The sequence below is a fragment of the Pyxicephalus adspersus genome, chromosome 1 (assembly GCF_032062135.1).
Source record: "Pyxicephalus adspersus chromosome 1, UCB_Pads_2.0, whole genome shotgun sequence".
Lineage (NCBI taxonomy): Eukaryota > Metazoa > Chordata > Amphibia > Anura > Pyxicephalidae > Pyxicephalus > Pyxicephalus adspersus.
Genome location: NC_092858.1, coordinates 75,723,889 through 75,740,566, shown reverse-complemented (window position 1 = coordinate 75,740,566; position 16,678 = coordinate 75,723,889). Strand labels below are relative to the sequence as shown.

At 36.8% G+C, this 16,678-nt stretch overlaps 1 protein-coding gene across 4 annotated transcripts in view; it reads left to right on the top strand.

Moving 5' to 3' along the window:
- SENP7 (SUMO specific peptidase 7) overlaps positions 1–16,678 on the top strand; it is a 31,461-nt gene that overhangs the window by 8,263 nt on the left and 6,520 nt on the right. For 3 of the 4 annotated variants that reach the window (XM_072414954.1, XM_072414944.1, XM_072414963.1), the window contains 12 exons: positions 674–819; positions 4,015–4,363; positions 4,527–4,654; positions 5,320–5,445; positions 6,502–6,535; positions 7,998–8,177; positions 8,926–9,146; positions 10,751–10,875; positions 11,855–11,971; positions 13,370–13,492; positions 14,949–15,041; positions 16,213–16,403. In XM_072414954.1, coding sequence (XP_072271055.1) covers positions 674–819; positions 4,015–4,363; positions 4,527–4,654; positions 5,320–5,445; positions 6,502–6,535; positions 7,998–8,177; positions 8,926–9,146; positions 10,751–10,875; positions 11,855–11,971; positions 13,370–13,492; positions 14,949–15,041; positions 16,213–16,403 — 1,833 coding nt within the window. Of the gene's footprint in view, positions 1–673; positions 820–4,014; positions 4,364–4,526; positions 4,655–5,319; positions 5,446–6,501; positions 6,536–7,997; positions 8,178–8,925; positions 9,147–10,750; positions 10,876–11,854; positions 11,972–13,369; positions 13,493–14,948; positions 15,042–15,301; positions 15,392–16,212; positions 16,404–16,678 lie in introns of those variants that run through there. The other variant, XR_011921332.1, reaches the window with a different exon arrangement.

The following is a 16,678-nucleotide window of genomic DNA, read 5'->3' as shown; positions in this document are numbered from 1 at the left end:
CTGCCTCCCGCCCGCACCAACGCATGCAGCAACATCACTGGGAAACCCCAGAGATCCCCACTGCACTCGCCGGATGAAGACAGAAGACGAAAGACATCTGGAGGAGCTGCGGGGAGAAGGTGAGTATTTTTTTTTAGCGATCGACTCTGGACAGAATGGATCATCGCAGTGGGGACCAGGTAAGTGATGGGATTTACACAGTGGGAAAAGTTCGGGTTTATCGACTTTTGCAAAAGGTCGGGTTTACCGGTCGGGTGGTTAAAATAGAGTTTATGAAATGATGGTACACACATGGTTTTCATCACATTTTCCTGAAATATTTATAGCTTAATACAAAATTCCTCTATAGACCAATCACTTTTCAATGGGATCAGTGAAACTAAAACTTGGCTGACACTGACCTTGCCAGGAAAGGGAGAACAACCCCTTATTTTCATGGTGTTATTGTAAATATTAAGGACTATTTGTGGATTAACCCTAGCCCAAACCAATTAAAATGTAAAATAATAAAAAACAATTAAGCAGAGATCCACTTTACTTATTTCACTTTATGTGAAATTATAATCTAAAAGCCAATAATATGTTTTGGTCCACTACAGTTGGTAGCAAAACCCTTATGAATCACCTTATGAAATCAAGTTGGCAACTAAATTACTTTCTTTTTACTTTGCAGAGCAAACACAAGCATCCCCGTCTAGTAAAGTCTGTCGAGATGTCAGCAACACATCTATTTCTTCACATAAACACTTAAACTCTAGACCGAGAAAATCTACTAGTCCTGTCCTGGATAGCCAAGGTGCATCAAAAGCACAAGAAAAGGTAAATGTAAGCCACCAAATCAGCATCATGCTGTCTTTAAAGGAAATCTGCATAAACACAACTTTGTAGACTGTCTTTTTTCAGCTTTTTTATTCAAAATTCTAGTTGCCCAGATATTTCATAGATTAAAAGTTTATACTGCTTTTCCAATCACTAAATGCAATGCGAATCAAAAGCTCTGACTTTTTCTGATGTTACTACATACTTTTCCCATGCTGGTGGCAGAAAAAGAGCAATTTTTACTGTAATTTACTAAAGGCCATACTCTTGAAAGATTTTTGCATGTGCAGTAGGAGGAGCAGCTTCAAGAATTAGTCTTTCAGTCTCACTCTGTTGAAAGGGGTTATTAGGCTTCAAAGAAAAGAATATAGTATAGTAATGAGCGTATAGATTGTTTGTTTGGTATTCTTAATTTTGATTCTATCATATCAATACGGCCCAATTCTTTATTTAATTGTGAATAAAGCAAGAAAGGGTTATAGAAACTATCAGGTTTGTACCTGGTAATCCATTCTCATTTTCATCAACTGAGAGGCACTGGAAGTCTTAAAAAATCTATACAGCTCCAATAGTTTATCACTATTTGTTCCTGTAGCTTATTTTATAGAAATGGGAGGTGCAGTCGATGCCAGGATAGTTAGGCATGGAGAGCAATACAAAACAATGTAGTGCTTTCCATGCCTGTAATAAATATAAGATTTTTGTTTTTACTGTAAATGCTTTTCTTGGATTCCTCTCAGGGACAGACTTTTTCTGCTCCTACACGAAGGTTAGACAGTGCCAAAAAAAAACGTAGACCAGTCCAGGGTATAACTTAACCTTCTAGCAGTGTGCCTCGGTCTCCTCTAAATGTTTTAGGTGGATAGACATCTTCTTTAGCTTTGCTTTTCTAGCACTAGTGACCTTTAGGTGTTGGGTTCTACGTTAGATGTTTTTCAGACCCATTTCTGATTAAGTCAGTCATGGAGTGTTTTCTGAGTTTGGTAATACAGGCATTATATCTACCTGACCTTATCCTCTGACCCTACTGTCACTGACCCTGCTACCAGCTGTGGTTGCATTCTACCACCCTCCTATTTTGTTTACATTTCGAAATGCCCTCCTATTTACTATGCACTGTTTTTATGTGTTCTTTCTAATATTTCCCAACTGTTAAGTGCTCCTTATTATGACCCAGCTTCCTAGTGTCCCAAATATGCTGTATTGTAAACAGTGTCATCAATCATTTAAGTTTAGTTCACATTCCATAAAAGTGGAAGTAATAACAGACAATAACTTTTCAAATTACTTCATTAAACATGAAACTTGCAAAAAGGAATTCATAGTGTTGACAACCAGTTCCAGTTGAAGTCTATGGAGATGGCTGGGTGAGGACAAACCGCCTTCAAACATTGCATGTAGCATCTGAAAAAATGTGCAGCTCTGCTGCCACTTCTTACTACCTTAGAAAAAGGACAAAAAAACGGAACTATTTGTTCCCAAGTTACCCTTTTTTTTCAAGCCTTACACAGTAAACCTATATTTTGGTAGACTTAGGCTCTCCTGTGGGCAGCAAATAGTTAGTGATCTGTACTGCATCTCTGTGACCCCTTCTTAGAACAATGAATTCTCCATGATGATGAGGGACAGCAGGTTGTCAGTTCTGTTCCAAGAAGATGAGGAGTGGAAAAGATGTACAGTATAAATGTTTCAGGCTGCTCATAGACATTGGCAGCAATCTCTGCACAAAGCCCAGCCTAAGTAGTTGATTGATGACAAGTGGGTGTTCTGCTGAAAAGTGCCCGGTGGTGCACCCAACTAAAAGCAGTTCCCATATCCATTGCAGGCTCAGGGCAGTGAGCGAGTTGTGTCACTCAGACCTGCAATTGGAGAGTGGGCTGTTTCTGGCATCATGACGTCACAATGGGGGAAGTGTCTTCCCATTTGAGTGACACGTGCGGTCTGGAGCCCGTAGGTTTAGTGGTCCGTGGGTCCAAAAAGGTTGACGACCACTGGCTAATACACTTGCCTTCAATCCCGCAGTGCAGTCCGATCGCTCCAGGGATGTCCTGCATTGGGTCCCGCCTCGTCCCGACATTCGTCCCAGGGCCAGTGCTCCGGGCGCCGCCATCTTCTGCTGTTCTTCCTGGTTCTTCATCCTACGCCACCCGACCCAGGCTCACGATCGGGTCACGTAGGATGGAAAAAAACATTTTTCTGTTTGAACAAAATGGTTCCTTCTGCGCTTGCCTGAGATGCTTGGGCATGTGCAGAAGAAGCACCCGAGAGCCTCCGGGATGCCTGACGTAGGTCATTCATGACACAGATATTCATTCTCGATCACCTAGGCGGTCTTGAATTAGGGCGTGGTACTGCACCCTTTTTTTATTTAAGGGTGTTGCAGTTAAAAATAACAAACAAAAAACAATAGAATTTTTACTTTACATAAAGGGTGGAACCCTTTATTGTAAAGTAAAAATTCTATTTTTTTTTTGTTTGTTATTTTTAAAGTGAAATTTCTGAGTTTAGGAAAGCTTTAAGGATTGGGTTTCCTTCATTCCTGGTAAGGCTCACTTCACTAGGTCTCTGAGTGCCTTTTGGTCTTTCAAGCATCAGGCAACTGTTGTCCAGTATTGTAAGGCTGCCACCTGATCTTCTGTTTAGATATTCTCCAAGTTCTACCAGGCTGGTACATGCTTTCGGCATAAGTTTACTAAAGTGAAACTACAGGATTTGCTCAGTTTTCTCTAGGTATGTTTAGCCTGGTATAAATCTTTTATAGTGTTGCAGTCACCCAGCAGTTTGGCTACTACAGATAAAGATTTCCTGTGTATTTCAAAAGGACAAAAAAGAAAAACACATTTTTGTACACCCAATGAATTTTTTTTCTTGAAGTAAATTGAGGGACACTGATGCTACCCTCTCTTTGATGAAACTCCTTACTGCTTCAATACAAAATTTAGGCATGCAGTTGGTAGAAGGGGTTGTACTCTCGCCTTGCCTGTTTTTTTCTTTTTGCCAGTAACCAAGCTTCCTGTAGGCAGCAGTATACAATGGTAGATGGACAATGAGATAGTCTTGCAATGTTTGTATTACTCGCTGTTTATTATTTTAGTTACAACCACCCCTACAATTTCTTTCAAGGGAGTCACAGAAAGTGACTTGCTGCACATAAAACATCCTATTAAAAAGTATGTTTATCTGTTTAAATTCTAGAGGAATGCTTTAAAGGATATTGAGTTGTCACCAGCCAGACGTGAACAAACCTATTGCTGCAAACGTGTAGAACATCAGAACAAGAAAAAGTCACTATCTTCTTCTTCAACTGACTTGTCTGATTCTTCCTCTGAGCCGATTACAGACTGCACTGTACCCTGCATGTTAAATACACCGAGAAGAAAAACCATTGCTAGACAGAAAATGAAAAGTACAGCTGAGGAAAATAATAAATCTTCTGATGATGGATGGGATTCAGGTCCAACAAGATCTACTTCACAGTCTGGTGTTTACAGCACAAAAAGAAAAAAGTTATTACCCAAAGATGACCGTAAGGAAAATCCACCAAGTAAGTTAAGGTTAAAGTGTATATTTTGTTTTGGTGACAACTAAAATGTCATTTTTTTTTAATGATTTTTGTGCTTTAACTTTAATTTTTTGATGCAGATTTATACCAACTATGTGATAAGGCATTTGTTTTATTCTTTATTTTTTCCTGTTTTATTTTGAAGTTATACTGTCTAGTGATGAAGATGAGGCTGGCCACGAAGAAAAAAAAACAGGCTGTGCACAGTCAACTGTGAAGAAAATATCATTGGAGAGAAAGTGTCCATCTCCTACTAAAGATGCAGAGCCAATAGTACGTGAATTGTTGCTTTAGGATGACATTGGTAGTATTGTATGTGGCAGGAGTGTAAATATGGCCTTTATTATCTCTTGCAATCTGTTAAATGGATTGCTGGACTTGTAATTCTTAGTATTTTTTTTATCATAATTTCTTTTTTTTTTTTTTTAGTTTTTATTTATGCCTCTGTATTTTAGACAAGATTTATTTAGGGATTTAGATTTTATTTCTCCTAATATATAATAAACAGTGCTTTACAGACTACACAAAACTGTTTGCGTTTACTGAGCTTTTATTCAGTATTAAAATGTGTTTTATGCACATTTTTTAAAATCTGGGTTTTTGTATTGTATGTTTTTTTTTTTTTTTTTTTTTTTTTGTCCTACAATGCAGACATCCTTTTAATGCAGGAATATAAGGAAAGCCATCTGTGGGTTCTAACACATTTTTATGCTGTTTTCCCTTAAACACAACATTGGAAGGCATTGGTGAGAAAAGAACACAACAAATTGATCTGAAACATACCTAAAAAATCCCAGTTGCAAGATTTAGAGAAGCCTGGAATACTTTAGTTTTGTCAAAAATAACTCCCTGTCCACTGACCCTACAATGTTTTTTTAAGTGATAAATGTATATTCTATGTATCTAACATTTCTCCAATGGGACATTTTATTTTGCAGGATCACTGTGGTATTTTAAAAGCTGCCACTACTACACCAGAACAGTCGGATACCTCTGTTCTGCAGTTAAAATGTCTCAATGTCTACTATGGAAGGAAGGGAGGAAGGGTATCTGAAATGGCTAAGGTAATGCATGGGTTGTATTTTTATCTCATCTGTTTTGGTCAGTTTATTTAATTCTGTTCAATATTTCTATCTTCAGCAGAATAACTATCAGACTATTTAATACATACATTTTCAAACTAATTTTAACATCTGTGGTATTTGGTCGATTTTTAAAAGAACTTTTTTTGAAAAGTTTAACTGCACCGTACCTGTGAAAAATGTCTGTAATGACATACCTTTCCAGCTGCTCATTCTACTAAACACCCCTTCAATCCTGTGAAATCTGCTGATGTCTGAAGGCAAGCAAAGCCTTGTCCTAGGTCCCTCACAATGGGCCTGATTTATTAAGGCTCTTGAAGGCTGGAGGGAATACTCTTTCATGAGTGATGCTGGGGGATCCAGCAAACCTGGAATGGAGTTCTTTAAAGTCATTTGCTATTTGCTAGTGAATGTTTTGAATCCTGTACCAGATCCATTCCAGGTTTGCTAGATAACCCAGCTTCGCTGAAAAAAAGTGTATTCTCTCCAGCCTTGGAGAGCTCTAATAAAGCAGGCCCAATGTTCAATGGTTTTCACATCCATATCACCACAGGAGAGAGTAATGACTGCATAATCAAGAAGTTAGACCTGCAGGGGCCCCCTGGAAATTAATACTACTTCTGTTCTTCTTATGTTTTTATAAGCTGAAAAATGGACCTGTTTAAAAACTTTACAGCTTAATTTGTTAACCTACTGTAATCTACTGTGTGACAGCAAGCAGCCGGCCAGCCTCGGCAATCACCTTGTCCTGATCAGTGTAAGGCATAATAGAAGCTGAAACTGGCAGATTGATTGATTGTTGCCAAAACTCATGTGATCACTGCAATGGGCAATTGTAGTAATTTCATGCTCAGAATCCAGTTTGTGAATAACTGTCCCAAACTAGCTGCATTGACAGCACAAGCTAAAAACTACAAATACACCCAGGTGCTATGAAAAAATGTTTTTGTTGTAATAACCTTATTAAGTTTTTATTTACCATGATGTGCTTTTTATCTTTAACAGAGTGCTGTAACTTTTTATTTTTTATTTTTACAGTTTTCTGCAACATCTGTTGAAATCCCTTTGAAAGGCAAGTATTTCTCATCAACAAAATATACATTAGCATTTCTGTGTAGTGACAAATGTGCCGGATATACTGTATATTGTGCATCAGCCTTTGGTTTAAATAACCTAAACAGCCTAATATTTTTAGCTATATAGGCCATTATTATTGCAGTGTACAGAAACCATACCTTCTGTGGAGCAGATCATGAAAATCAGTGAGCTACTGCCTCCCAGTCACAGTACCCAGTGGTGAGAGTCCTGCTCTGTTCCTCCTTTCCTTTCTCCTTGTTTACATCAGCCTCAGTTATGTAGACCTTTTCTTCTCAAAGCATTTTACTCATATTGCAATAGTAAGAATGGTATAGTGCTAGAAAATACAGACTGGCTTTTTTTTCCGAGTGGTACCGCTGTGGTGAGCTGCATTTAACCACCCCGTAAAAAATATTAGGAACATTGTTTATACGAAATATGTTTATTCACCTATTTTTCCAGGCATTTGCTTGCAATAGTTTTGCTACGTGTTTTTTCAGATGTTTCATACAACTGCTTATAAAATTTACATAATTCAATTAGAAAATAAAAAACCCACTGCTTCCCAACTGTAAGCAAACACCTAGCAGTTTCCAGCTAGTACAACGCCCGGGTGCCTGTTGTACCCACCTGGCACATTAATATTAAGTTTAAAAAATGCTTAAGAATAAAAACAAATGTAAAAAATAAAGCAGTGCAGTGTAAAGCACTTCTGGTATTCAGTGCAACGCACTCTTTTCAACAACTTAGTCAAGTTTAAAGCTTAGAAAGAAGGCTAACTTCTGGTCAAATAACTACATGCCTAGTTAAAGTACATTTTTGTTATCTATTTTACCTTCTAAAGGATTTGTAAATCTGTGCAGCAAAATCTGCGATTTATACACCCCTTCCCGAGTGCACAGCCAAATACTTAATTTACACGGCAGTTTATACTTCAGTTAAATTAAACAGCCTGATTTAGGACTAACCCCAGCCTATGAGTGGATAATAAAGGAGCAGTAACACACTAATGTTCTGTCCTCCTACAATGTATAATTATTACCTTGTTGTTCTTAGCAGTAGAATTCTGATTTGTCTTAGTTTGATGACTTCAGAGTGCTATTGTATAGAAGGTTGCAACAGGCTAATATCATGACTCTTTTAGTTTTATGTAAAAGCATTTTTTTTATCTAAATGAATACATACCAGTAATGCTCTCACCTTTATTATTGCATTTCATTCTGTTTATAGTAACTAATATTAGTAATAAAATTACCAGCACTTACATCTGTATTTATTTGTCTTGACTGAATTTTAATGTATTTGAACTGTGGTTCCCCCCCCCAAACAAAAAAAAAATCTCAGGCCATCAGTGAACATCAGTTAACATTTACTGTTTGAATCTCAGTGAGTTGTTGGTTGGGAAAAAAAGTTTTTCTATAGAATTTTTTTTTTCTCATTTTCAATTTTTGCCACAGTGGCCTTTCACAAAATGACCTGTCTAACAGTGGAGACAAGGAAGGTGCAGAAGTATGGATTGTGGTTTACAAATGGAGGAGACTCAGTCAGAAGTAGTGTTGTTATTGTCCTGTGGATCTCTCCTAGCTATGTGCCATTCATTGAAAAAAAAATGGATCTGGCTGCTAAAAACCAAGCCGGTGAGTATTTTGATTCAACTTTTTGAATGCTTTTATTGATGTCTGTGCTGGCTGGATTGATTTACTCTTCTAATTGTTCTGTTTACCAATATCAACCAGATAGAAAGTTATGGAGAATCCAACATTATGCATAGCTTTCACACACAACTGTATAATAGACAATTTTTTGGTGGCAAATATGCATGCTTTTGCCAGCTTCCCTCACTGCAGCATTCGGTGTCTAAACACTAATACATGTAAATTGATTGATGTGCCTAGGCCAATAATTTTAAAAAAGTTGGCATTTGTATTTGATTTGCAAGGTCCTCAGTGTTGTGATCAGGCATGTCAATAGTAAGGTCACACAAAATACTATTACAAGCATAATTTACCTTTTAGCAGCTTGTGAATAAGAGTACCTTATAATAAACTTAACTTCACAATATTTTGGCAATGGATAAGCCAGGGTGTATTTTGGGTATCTGAATGGAACTTTACAAAAAAATGTTTTTTTTAATAAAAGATGGATGGGAAATAAATCTTGATGGCAGATTTTGCAAATGTAATCTGTATATTTTAACATGAAGGTAAACCATTTTTTTTTACTCTTTAAGTCCAAGGTTTCCTGACTCTTTGATAATTTGTTAGTGCTAACATTAGTGTTGGATGATTGTGGTATTGTGTGGTCAGCTAAAATAGTCTTAAATATATTGGTATTTCTTCTTCTAATTAAACTTCATTTACTGTCTTTTTCTCTGTATCCTTGCAGTTAAATCAAATGAGTTTATCTTTCTGGAATTAGCGGAACCTATTACAGGCAAAGAACAGTCTCTGCTCAGTGAAATTATGGTGGAAGCCAGCAAATATGGTTTATCTTCTCTCAGTGAAGTGCTTAGCTGCGATGAGATGTTCTCCATTGTGGAGTCATTGCCCTTCGAAGAGTGTTCATTCAAGTTAAATTGTTGTTCTTTTCAATCTCAGCCGCCTAAGGTAGGGTTCTTATTAATGAAATATATCCTTCAGATAGAACTATAATGTACTAGAGTAAAATATTAGTATTGGCTGATAATATGCAGAGATCTCATGGGATAGTACAATATAGAACAATATGACATTGGTAGTAAGCAAAGCACTGTTACCTTGGCTCATTTTGTGGGATGAGTACATTTTCAGAAATTAAAAGATGATTAAATAGTCCGAGTGTCAATCCAGTACTGATTACAGCTTTATCATATAAAGTTAAGGACAGATCTACATTTTGGTGCCATATCCAGAATTAACTAACATACATTTTCCACAAAAATATAATTTATTCATTAAAAAGGAATACATATTTATTCATTGCCGTTTACGGGTATACAAATTATTTGAAACTCAATACCAGTCGTTTCATTCCCAAGGAAGCAGATCTTGCAAAAAAAGTGGAATGAATATAAATTGAGACTGGCATATATGCTCCCTATATATGTATTCCTTGTTTTAATGATTGAAAAAATTATGCTTTTATATTTCAAAAATATATGTAAGATATATATGTCATGGGAGGTGCCTGAAAAGTCCAAAAACGTTTGTGGAAAAGGTATGTCAGTCCAGTACAGTCAATATTACCCCGAGGGTCAAAGCAGTCACTTTGTTCACTCTCTGCCAACTAAAGTTCCAGACCAGCTTTCAAAAAGATTGCAGCTTGTGGGTGAAGATAGGGAATGAGCATGCCAGGATGTAAAAGTGACCCAAAGTGTAGAGATGGGAGTAGATAAGGCAAGGTTTGATGGGAAAGAAATCCTGGGCACCTTGTACAGTTTGTTTAAAGTATTCCAAGAAAACCAACACTTTCCCCTTGCAACCAAAGTTAAACATAGCATAGCTTACTTCCATGTGTAATGCTTAGGTAATGCTGAATAGGATTCCCTATTATCTTACATAAAACTGGGATGCGTTGCATTCATTAAAAGAAATTTGTAGTCTGTTGTTTTCACCCAATGGCTTTGGTACTTTCCTGATCTGCAGTGACTCCTAAAGTATTGAAGCATGTGGGATAGCCAGATGACTGGAAACAAAATGTATGTTTCGCATTTCCTACTTTAAATAAAATCTTTGCTTTGCTGAAAAGTTTTCAGTATCAGATGCTTACATTCCCTGTTGAGCACTGTGGAGTGCTACCTCCTAATTCATTGCAAGACAGAACACATTGGGGAACCAGACATCCAAAAGACCTAAATAATAATTTAATAAGCTTTTCTCTCCGACACAGTCGACTTTTGAGGCACAGATAGGGGGACAGGCATTCTTTGCTTTGTCATTTTAAAATGGCTAGCGTAATACTGCATTTGCTTAACAATACGTTCGACAAGCTGCTATACCTGAACCTTTCTTGTCCCATTTTTGGAAAATTATTTTAGATCTTTAAGTCTTTGAGGATACTGCACTGCAGTATACTCAATAATAAGGTATGGTTACTATGTGAAATACGTGGGTTGTCTGTTTCTACTGCTGCCTTATACAGGATAGTTAGTAGTTTGTCCATGAAGATATGATATTGACTATTGTTAAATAACAAACATGTTAATCATTTCGGTGTGATTATTTTTTTCAAGGCCAAAAAGGTCAAATCCACATATAGCCTAATGCACAAAATGAGCAATGGCTGTTACTCATTTTCCATGGTACCTGAGCAACATATCGCATTAGAGGATGCACACAAAAGTGGAGTTGCTATCAGGTATGGTATTTCTTTCATTACAAATAATGATTTCAGCACAATAGCTTAGTTTTAATACTGCTTAGGTTATTGTCTTGATTATTTATACAAATAATGTAGAAAATTTCAGTTTTGAGTTTAATTTTTTAAAAATGGTGATGTTTGACACCATTGATAAGTTCTTAAGTCAAGTGTCACCAATCTGCTATTTATTATGCAAACAAGTGTTTGGATTTGTTGGTAAATATCAATGGCAAGTACACAAGTAGTATGTTGCGTACTTATAATAGAGTACATCAGAATTCCAGTACCCTTTTTAACAATCGGAAGAGTAGAAAGTCTTACACATGTGCAGTGTTTCAGGACTTACAATGGTTTGATTACTAATAAGAATATTGGATAGTTTGAGCTGTTGTCAGCACATCTACTCATGGTCACTAGGCCGAATTTTGACATGTAAAAGTAACCTGTGGTCATTGTACCTGTTTCACAGGCTCTGTAGTGCAGCGGTTCCCAACCAGCGGTCTGCAGACCACTGGTGGTCCCATGAGAAAATTTTGGTCGTCCCCCTGTCCAGATCCCAGGCTCAGGGAAGAGGGCGGGTTGTGTCTCTGGACACAACCTGCCCACTCTCCCATCACAGGCTTAGTTTTGCGATCGGAGAGTGAGCGGGTTCTAGCATCATCACGTCACTTAAGGAGCTGGCAAATTTAGTGGTCCGCTGATTCCGAAAAGGTTGGAGACCACTGCTCTAGTGGATTCTTTGTAGTCTTTTGTAGAAAAGGTGCAGTCAAGGCATCTCTGGGTCATAAGGAAAATAGTGTGTTATGCTCAGGCTGTAGGAGGATCTCGTCTATGGTCATGACTGGTTCAGGTTTGGCAGGGGAATCTCTATTTGAAATAGCATAGCTTGAAAATTGTAGAGTGGGTAATACAGGGGAATAAAACTGAATTGTTGAATCCAGTTTTTTGTGAAATTTGGCTAAACTTTTGTTTTTAGATTACTGGTTTATCCTCCTCCCCCAACAAAAGGCGGCCTTGCTGTAAGTAATGAAGATTTGCAGTGTTTGGAACATGGAGAATTTCTTAATGACGTTATTATCGATTTTTACCTGAAGTGAGTAACGTGTTTTTCTTGTTGCATTCCAGCTGTTTATTTAAAGTACTGCCTTCAGATTTCTCTTGTAGTAACCTAAGTTGAATTTCATCTTCCGATTTCTGAACAAAAGTCTTGCTCTAACTTTGATCATAGCTCAGGGGCTTAAAAATTCTAAAATAAAAAATGACTTAAGGTTTCTAAAAAGATTTCTAAAAGTGTATATAAAAGTCCTCATACAAGTTATTTGGCATTATATTTATTTTTTTTCAGGCTCACATCTGCGATGGGAGAGTGGGTGGGGTTATGCCATCATGACATCACGTTCAGTGGCCTTATGATGGCATAACCCTGGCCCCTCTGTCAAATTTTATATCAGATTGTGGCCCCTGACTGAAAAAGTTTGCCCACCCCTGTTTTAGTTTGTTTAGACTTTACTAATCCTTTTAAGTGTTTCCTTCCTAGTTGAGAACCAGCAATTCTGAAAAGTTGTGATTTATAGTGCTCATGCAATACAAGATAATTTTCCCATTAAAATACAGGGTTTTAAACTGCTGCATGTTTCTTTGTGTAGACCCAATACTTTAAATGGTCCCTAATTTGTCTGGTGACCTGAAAACCTTTGCTGTGTGTTGGGGAGATACTTCCAAACACGCTCACAGCAGGGTACTTGCTCGTTTAGGTATAGAGAAAGAGCCATATGAAAAAATGTCAGTGCCACAAAGCTTTTTTGCAGCCACCAATCTACAGTGGTTTTAAATGCACTCAAATTATTCTAAACTTAACATAGGTTAGTTGACATAGGCCACAGTTGATGACTTCTTCTTTTAGAAAAGCTAGTTGTCTGCCTGTCAGTCAACTTCTTTGCTTTAGGACTCAAGAGTCATTGGGTCAGAACAAGTTAAGAAATAAGTAATTCCTGGCCATACCCATTTGTCTTGTGTATGCTTGTTCCAAGACAGACATTCATATGCATTGAAGCCGAATACAGCCCAACAGCTTCATCATCATTTTCAGGAGGATAGCAATGGCACATCCCCCTCTTTTTCTCATGACTCAACTAAATGGATAATGATCTGAGTCTTGGTGCTATTCATAACTGACATGACATCTGTTCCTTGAAATGTTAATTCCTACTGGTTAATGCACAGAACTAAACACTATGATGAAAGCAATATTGGCATATATTAGCTTGTTCGTAAAAATAGTAAAGTGACACTATGTTTCTTTTCCTAAGCTTTTTCACTGGCTTGCTTTGTTGCAATGACTATCTTTCACCTGTGTAATTTGTTATGTTTGCTTTTTGTTAGAATAAAATGCTGAAAAAAATATTAAAAACTATTTATTATGAATATATTTTGGTTCAGTTCAAGTATGGCCAAAATTAACAGCAGTTTTAACTTATTTTGTCTTCCCCAGGTACCTCATGTTGGAGATATTTCCGAAACCTTTTGCAGAGAAATGTCATATATTTAGCAGCTTTTTCTTTAAGTGCCTAACAAGAAAAGAAAATTGTTCAAATGATATCAACTCAGAGACATCGTAAGTACAGTGTTAATTTTTAATTCATTGTTCTACACTTTGAAAGTATTTCAGCATTGTGCAGCAACTTAAAACAATCTGTCACAGATCAGACACACCCTCAAACTCTCAATCACAGCCTGACTGTCTACATGTAGGTATTATGGTGTGAATGGCTACCCAAATATGCGTTAAAAAACTATGCATTTCTGCTAGGCTTGCCTTGCCATAATCACTCTTCTGGGAGACCAGTTAGTAGAGTTATACCACATTTGAGCAGAAAAATAAGTGGACATCTGTACACAGGTATATTGGTCCAGTGATTAGAGAAACCCCAAGATGCAGATGCAGGCACCAGACTGTTGTCCACTAGCTATTTGTTTTTTTTTTTTTGCAAACAGCTATTTATAATATGTTCCTTGCTGTTTACTATTGGCCTGCAGCTCTATTTTTATTTTTTCCCTGACCATTTCCTGGCGAGCATAGTATAGCCACAGAAGCTAAAGATAAACAGACTGTTCCTTCCAGTAACCCAGAAATAATTCTGTTTTTCATATGATCCAGGGACTTCCTTTTTTTCTGTGTTGACTGTTTCTTCTTTGTTTTTTTCTTTGTTATATATTAAGAATACTGTTATATATTAATATATACAAATAATACAGAATACCCAGGTGACATGCTGTTTGGTGGGGAGGAGTGACAGGTCTCTGTGTGTGTCACTTCCCCTGTGTGGGGTTTAAACTCTGTGAACAGATGTGACGTAGAGGGTCATTCCTGTTTTTTTTTTTTTTTTGTCTGTTATTGCCATCTTCCCATTTGTTACCACTTTTTACATTTTTTTATTAATGTTTAAGCTTACTCCAACCTCACTTCCTTTTCTCTTGTTACTCACCGTTCTAACCTTTCCCCCATTATTATAAAAACAGTAAAATAGCTTCCTCTGTGAGTATGTTTTTGAAAATGGGGATATTTAAGAATGTAAGTCAACAGTATAGGCTTTTGTCCAAATAGAAATGTGTAATTCAATATACAGTTCAATCAGGGAAACTGAGGGGTGATCTGCTTGTGGCTAGAACTTGTCTCCTTTCCCTTCCCCCTCACTCAGTACTAGTATGAAGCTGGCCCTAGGGACATGAGGAGATTTTTCCCTTGAAGGCAGTTCTCTTGAAAAGGAAAATAGAGTTTAGTCAATAAAAGAATTGCTCTCTGTGTCCATCCCCTAGGCATGCCTGTATTTGGTTTCTAAGTTTCTAGAATCTTGTTATTGCTTCAGGATTCCACACTAGGTTCTCTCTTTATTGGAGTTTTTTTTGTCACTGTATATGTTTGAAATATGTAATCATCCTTTATTTCTGTTAAATAAACAATGTTACACAAATATGGTAATATCTTAACATTTTCAGAATGTATAAAATTAATCATAATTAAATGTTGTGAATGATTTACCTGCAGTTTTACGAAATATACTTGTTTTTAGAACGGCGGAGAGAAGACATCAAAGGGTGAAAAATTGGACTCGTCATGTTGATATTTTTAAAAAGGATTTTATCTTTGTGCCAGTTAATGAAAAGTAAGTATTTTTGATTCAAGGGGCATTTGATCATTTTTTTTTTTTTTTTATTCCTAAAACAAAAACTATACTTTGCACGGTTACCATTAGATTTTTATACCAAGTAACCTTTAGTGTCAGAGTGTAAACATAAACCTATGCTGTTTCGGAAAGTATTAACTACAAGTACAATTTAATTCACATAATGTGCTCAAAAATTCCTTTACCCTCCCCGCCTGGGCCAAATTTTTCATTTGTGTCCAACATTCTCTCATTCACAGACAGTGCTGTCAATCTAGAAAGCTGTAGGCAGAACTATGGGGTGTTGGTCAACAAGCTACAGGAGATAGCTACACCCTCTGCAATATCAGGCAAGTTACATGATAGTGACAGCACTGGTTTGATATCTGGAGCAATGCAGACCTGTTGCCACACCATCACAGAACACTCCATTAGGTGGACCTAAATCAACAGATATGTGTAGAACCACAAGATCATGTGTGTGGAAACTAAAATAAGGTGCACTTACTTCTGCAGCTCATATTTAATTATTTAAATTTATTTTTAATTGAGGCCATAGTTCTACTTGGGATTGTTTGGAAGACTATAAGGAATAAAGAACTCACCTTTCTAAGTGATAAATTACAGGTATCCTTCTCTACAAAAGAAAAATAGTGGTTTGTAAAAATGTTCTTGCCCCTTTTTACTGATTTAATTTTATGAAGAATAGGGAGATAGGCATGAGATGGTTACCTGATGCGTCTCAAATTGAAGACACTCTTATTTTTATTGACAAATTTTGATAGTAATCCTTTTATCTGCCTTTTTGACCATGGTAGTCCATATTTACAGCTGGTCTTTAGGAATAGTTTCAAATTATCATTTTCAGGAGATTTTCAGTGGGACTTGCTGCACTAAAAGGTTAAATACTCTTTTTGTCTAAGGGAAGTGGGAGGTTTTTACCTACTTTAGAAGAGGAGAAGTTTATTTATATTTGACGAAATATTCACATATTGGCTGGTCCATTGTACTGGATTGTTAAAATCAGCAAACCTTTTCTTGCTAGTTTATTTTAGATTTGATATATTATCAACACATGGACATTCTCTTCTTCTAGTGCATTATTATACACCTTTCATTCTGTACATAGGTTCTATTTTCAATAACAGTACATGTTTTGTTTTTGTTCTAGCTCCCATTGGTACCTTGCAGTGATCTGTTTTCCCTGGCTGGAAAAGACTGTGTATGAAGACAGGAAAGAACAGAACGTGGTTTCTTATTCAAAGACAAAAGGGAGTTTTAACAGTGGTTCCGTTATTGTATTCAATGACCGCTTGTCAAAAACAGAGGAAACTGCAGAAGACAGCAACAGTGGATCAGAAAGTGAGTATACTTTCTCTCCTTTATTCAGTGGGTTCAAGAATAACATAATAACATGCTTCATTCACATGGTAAAAATGTGCAGTGGACAAAACTGAATGAAAGACAACTAGTTTCTAAATGATAACAGATATATACTATATACTGACACTTTAATGCTATTCACTATGTTCATAAGGCTGGGTCTACATGGACGTTTTGTAAAAAGGCATGTAAACGTTCCTACTGCTTTTATAAGCGTTTTTATGCACTTTTTTTAACGTTTTAAAACTTTTTTT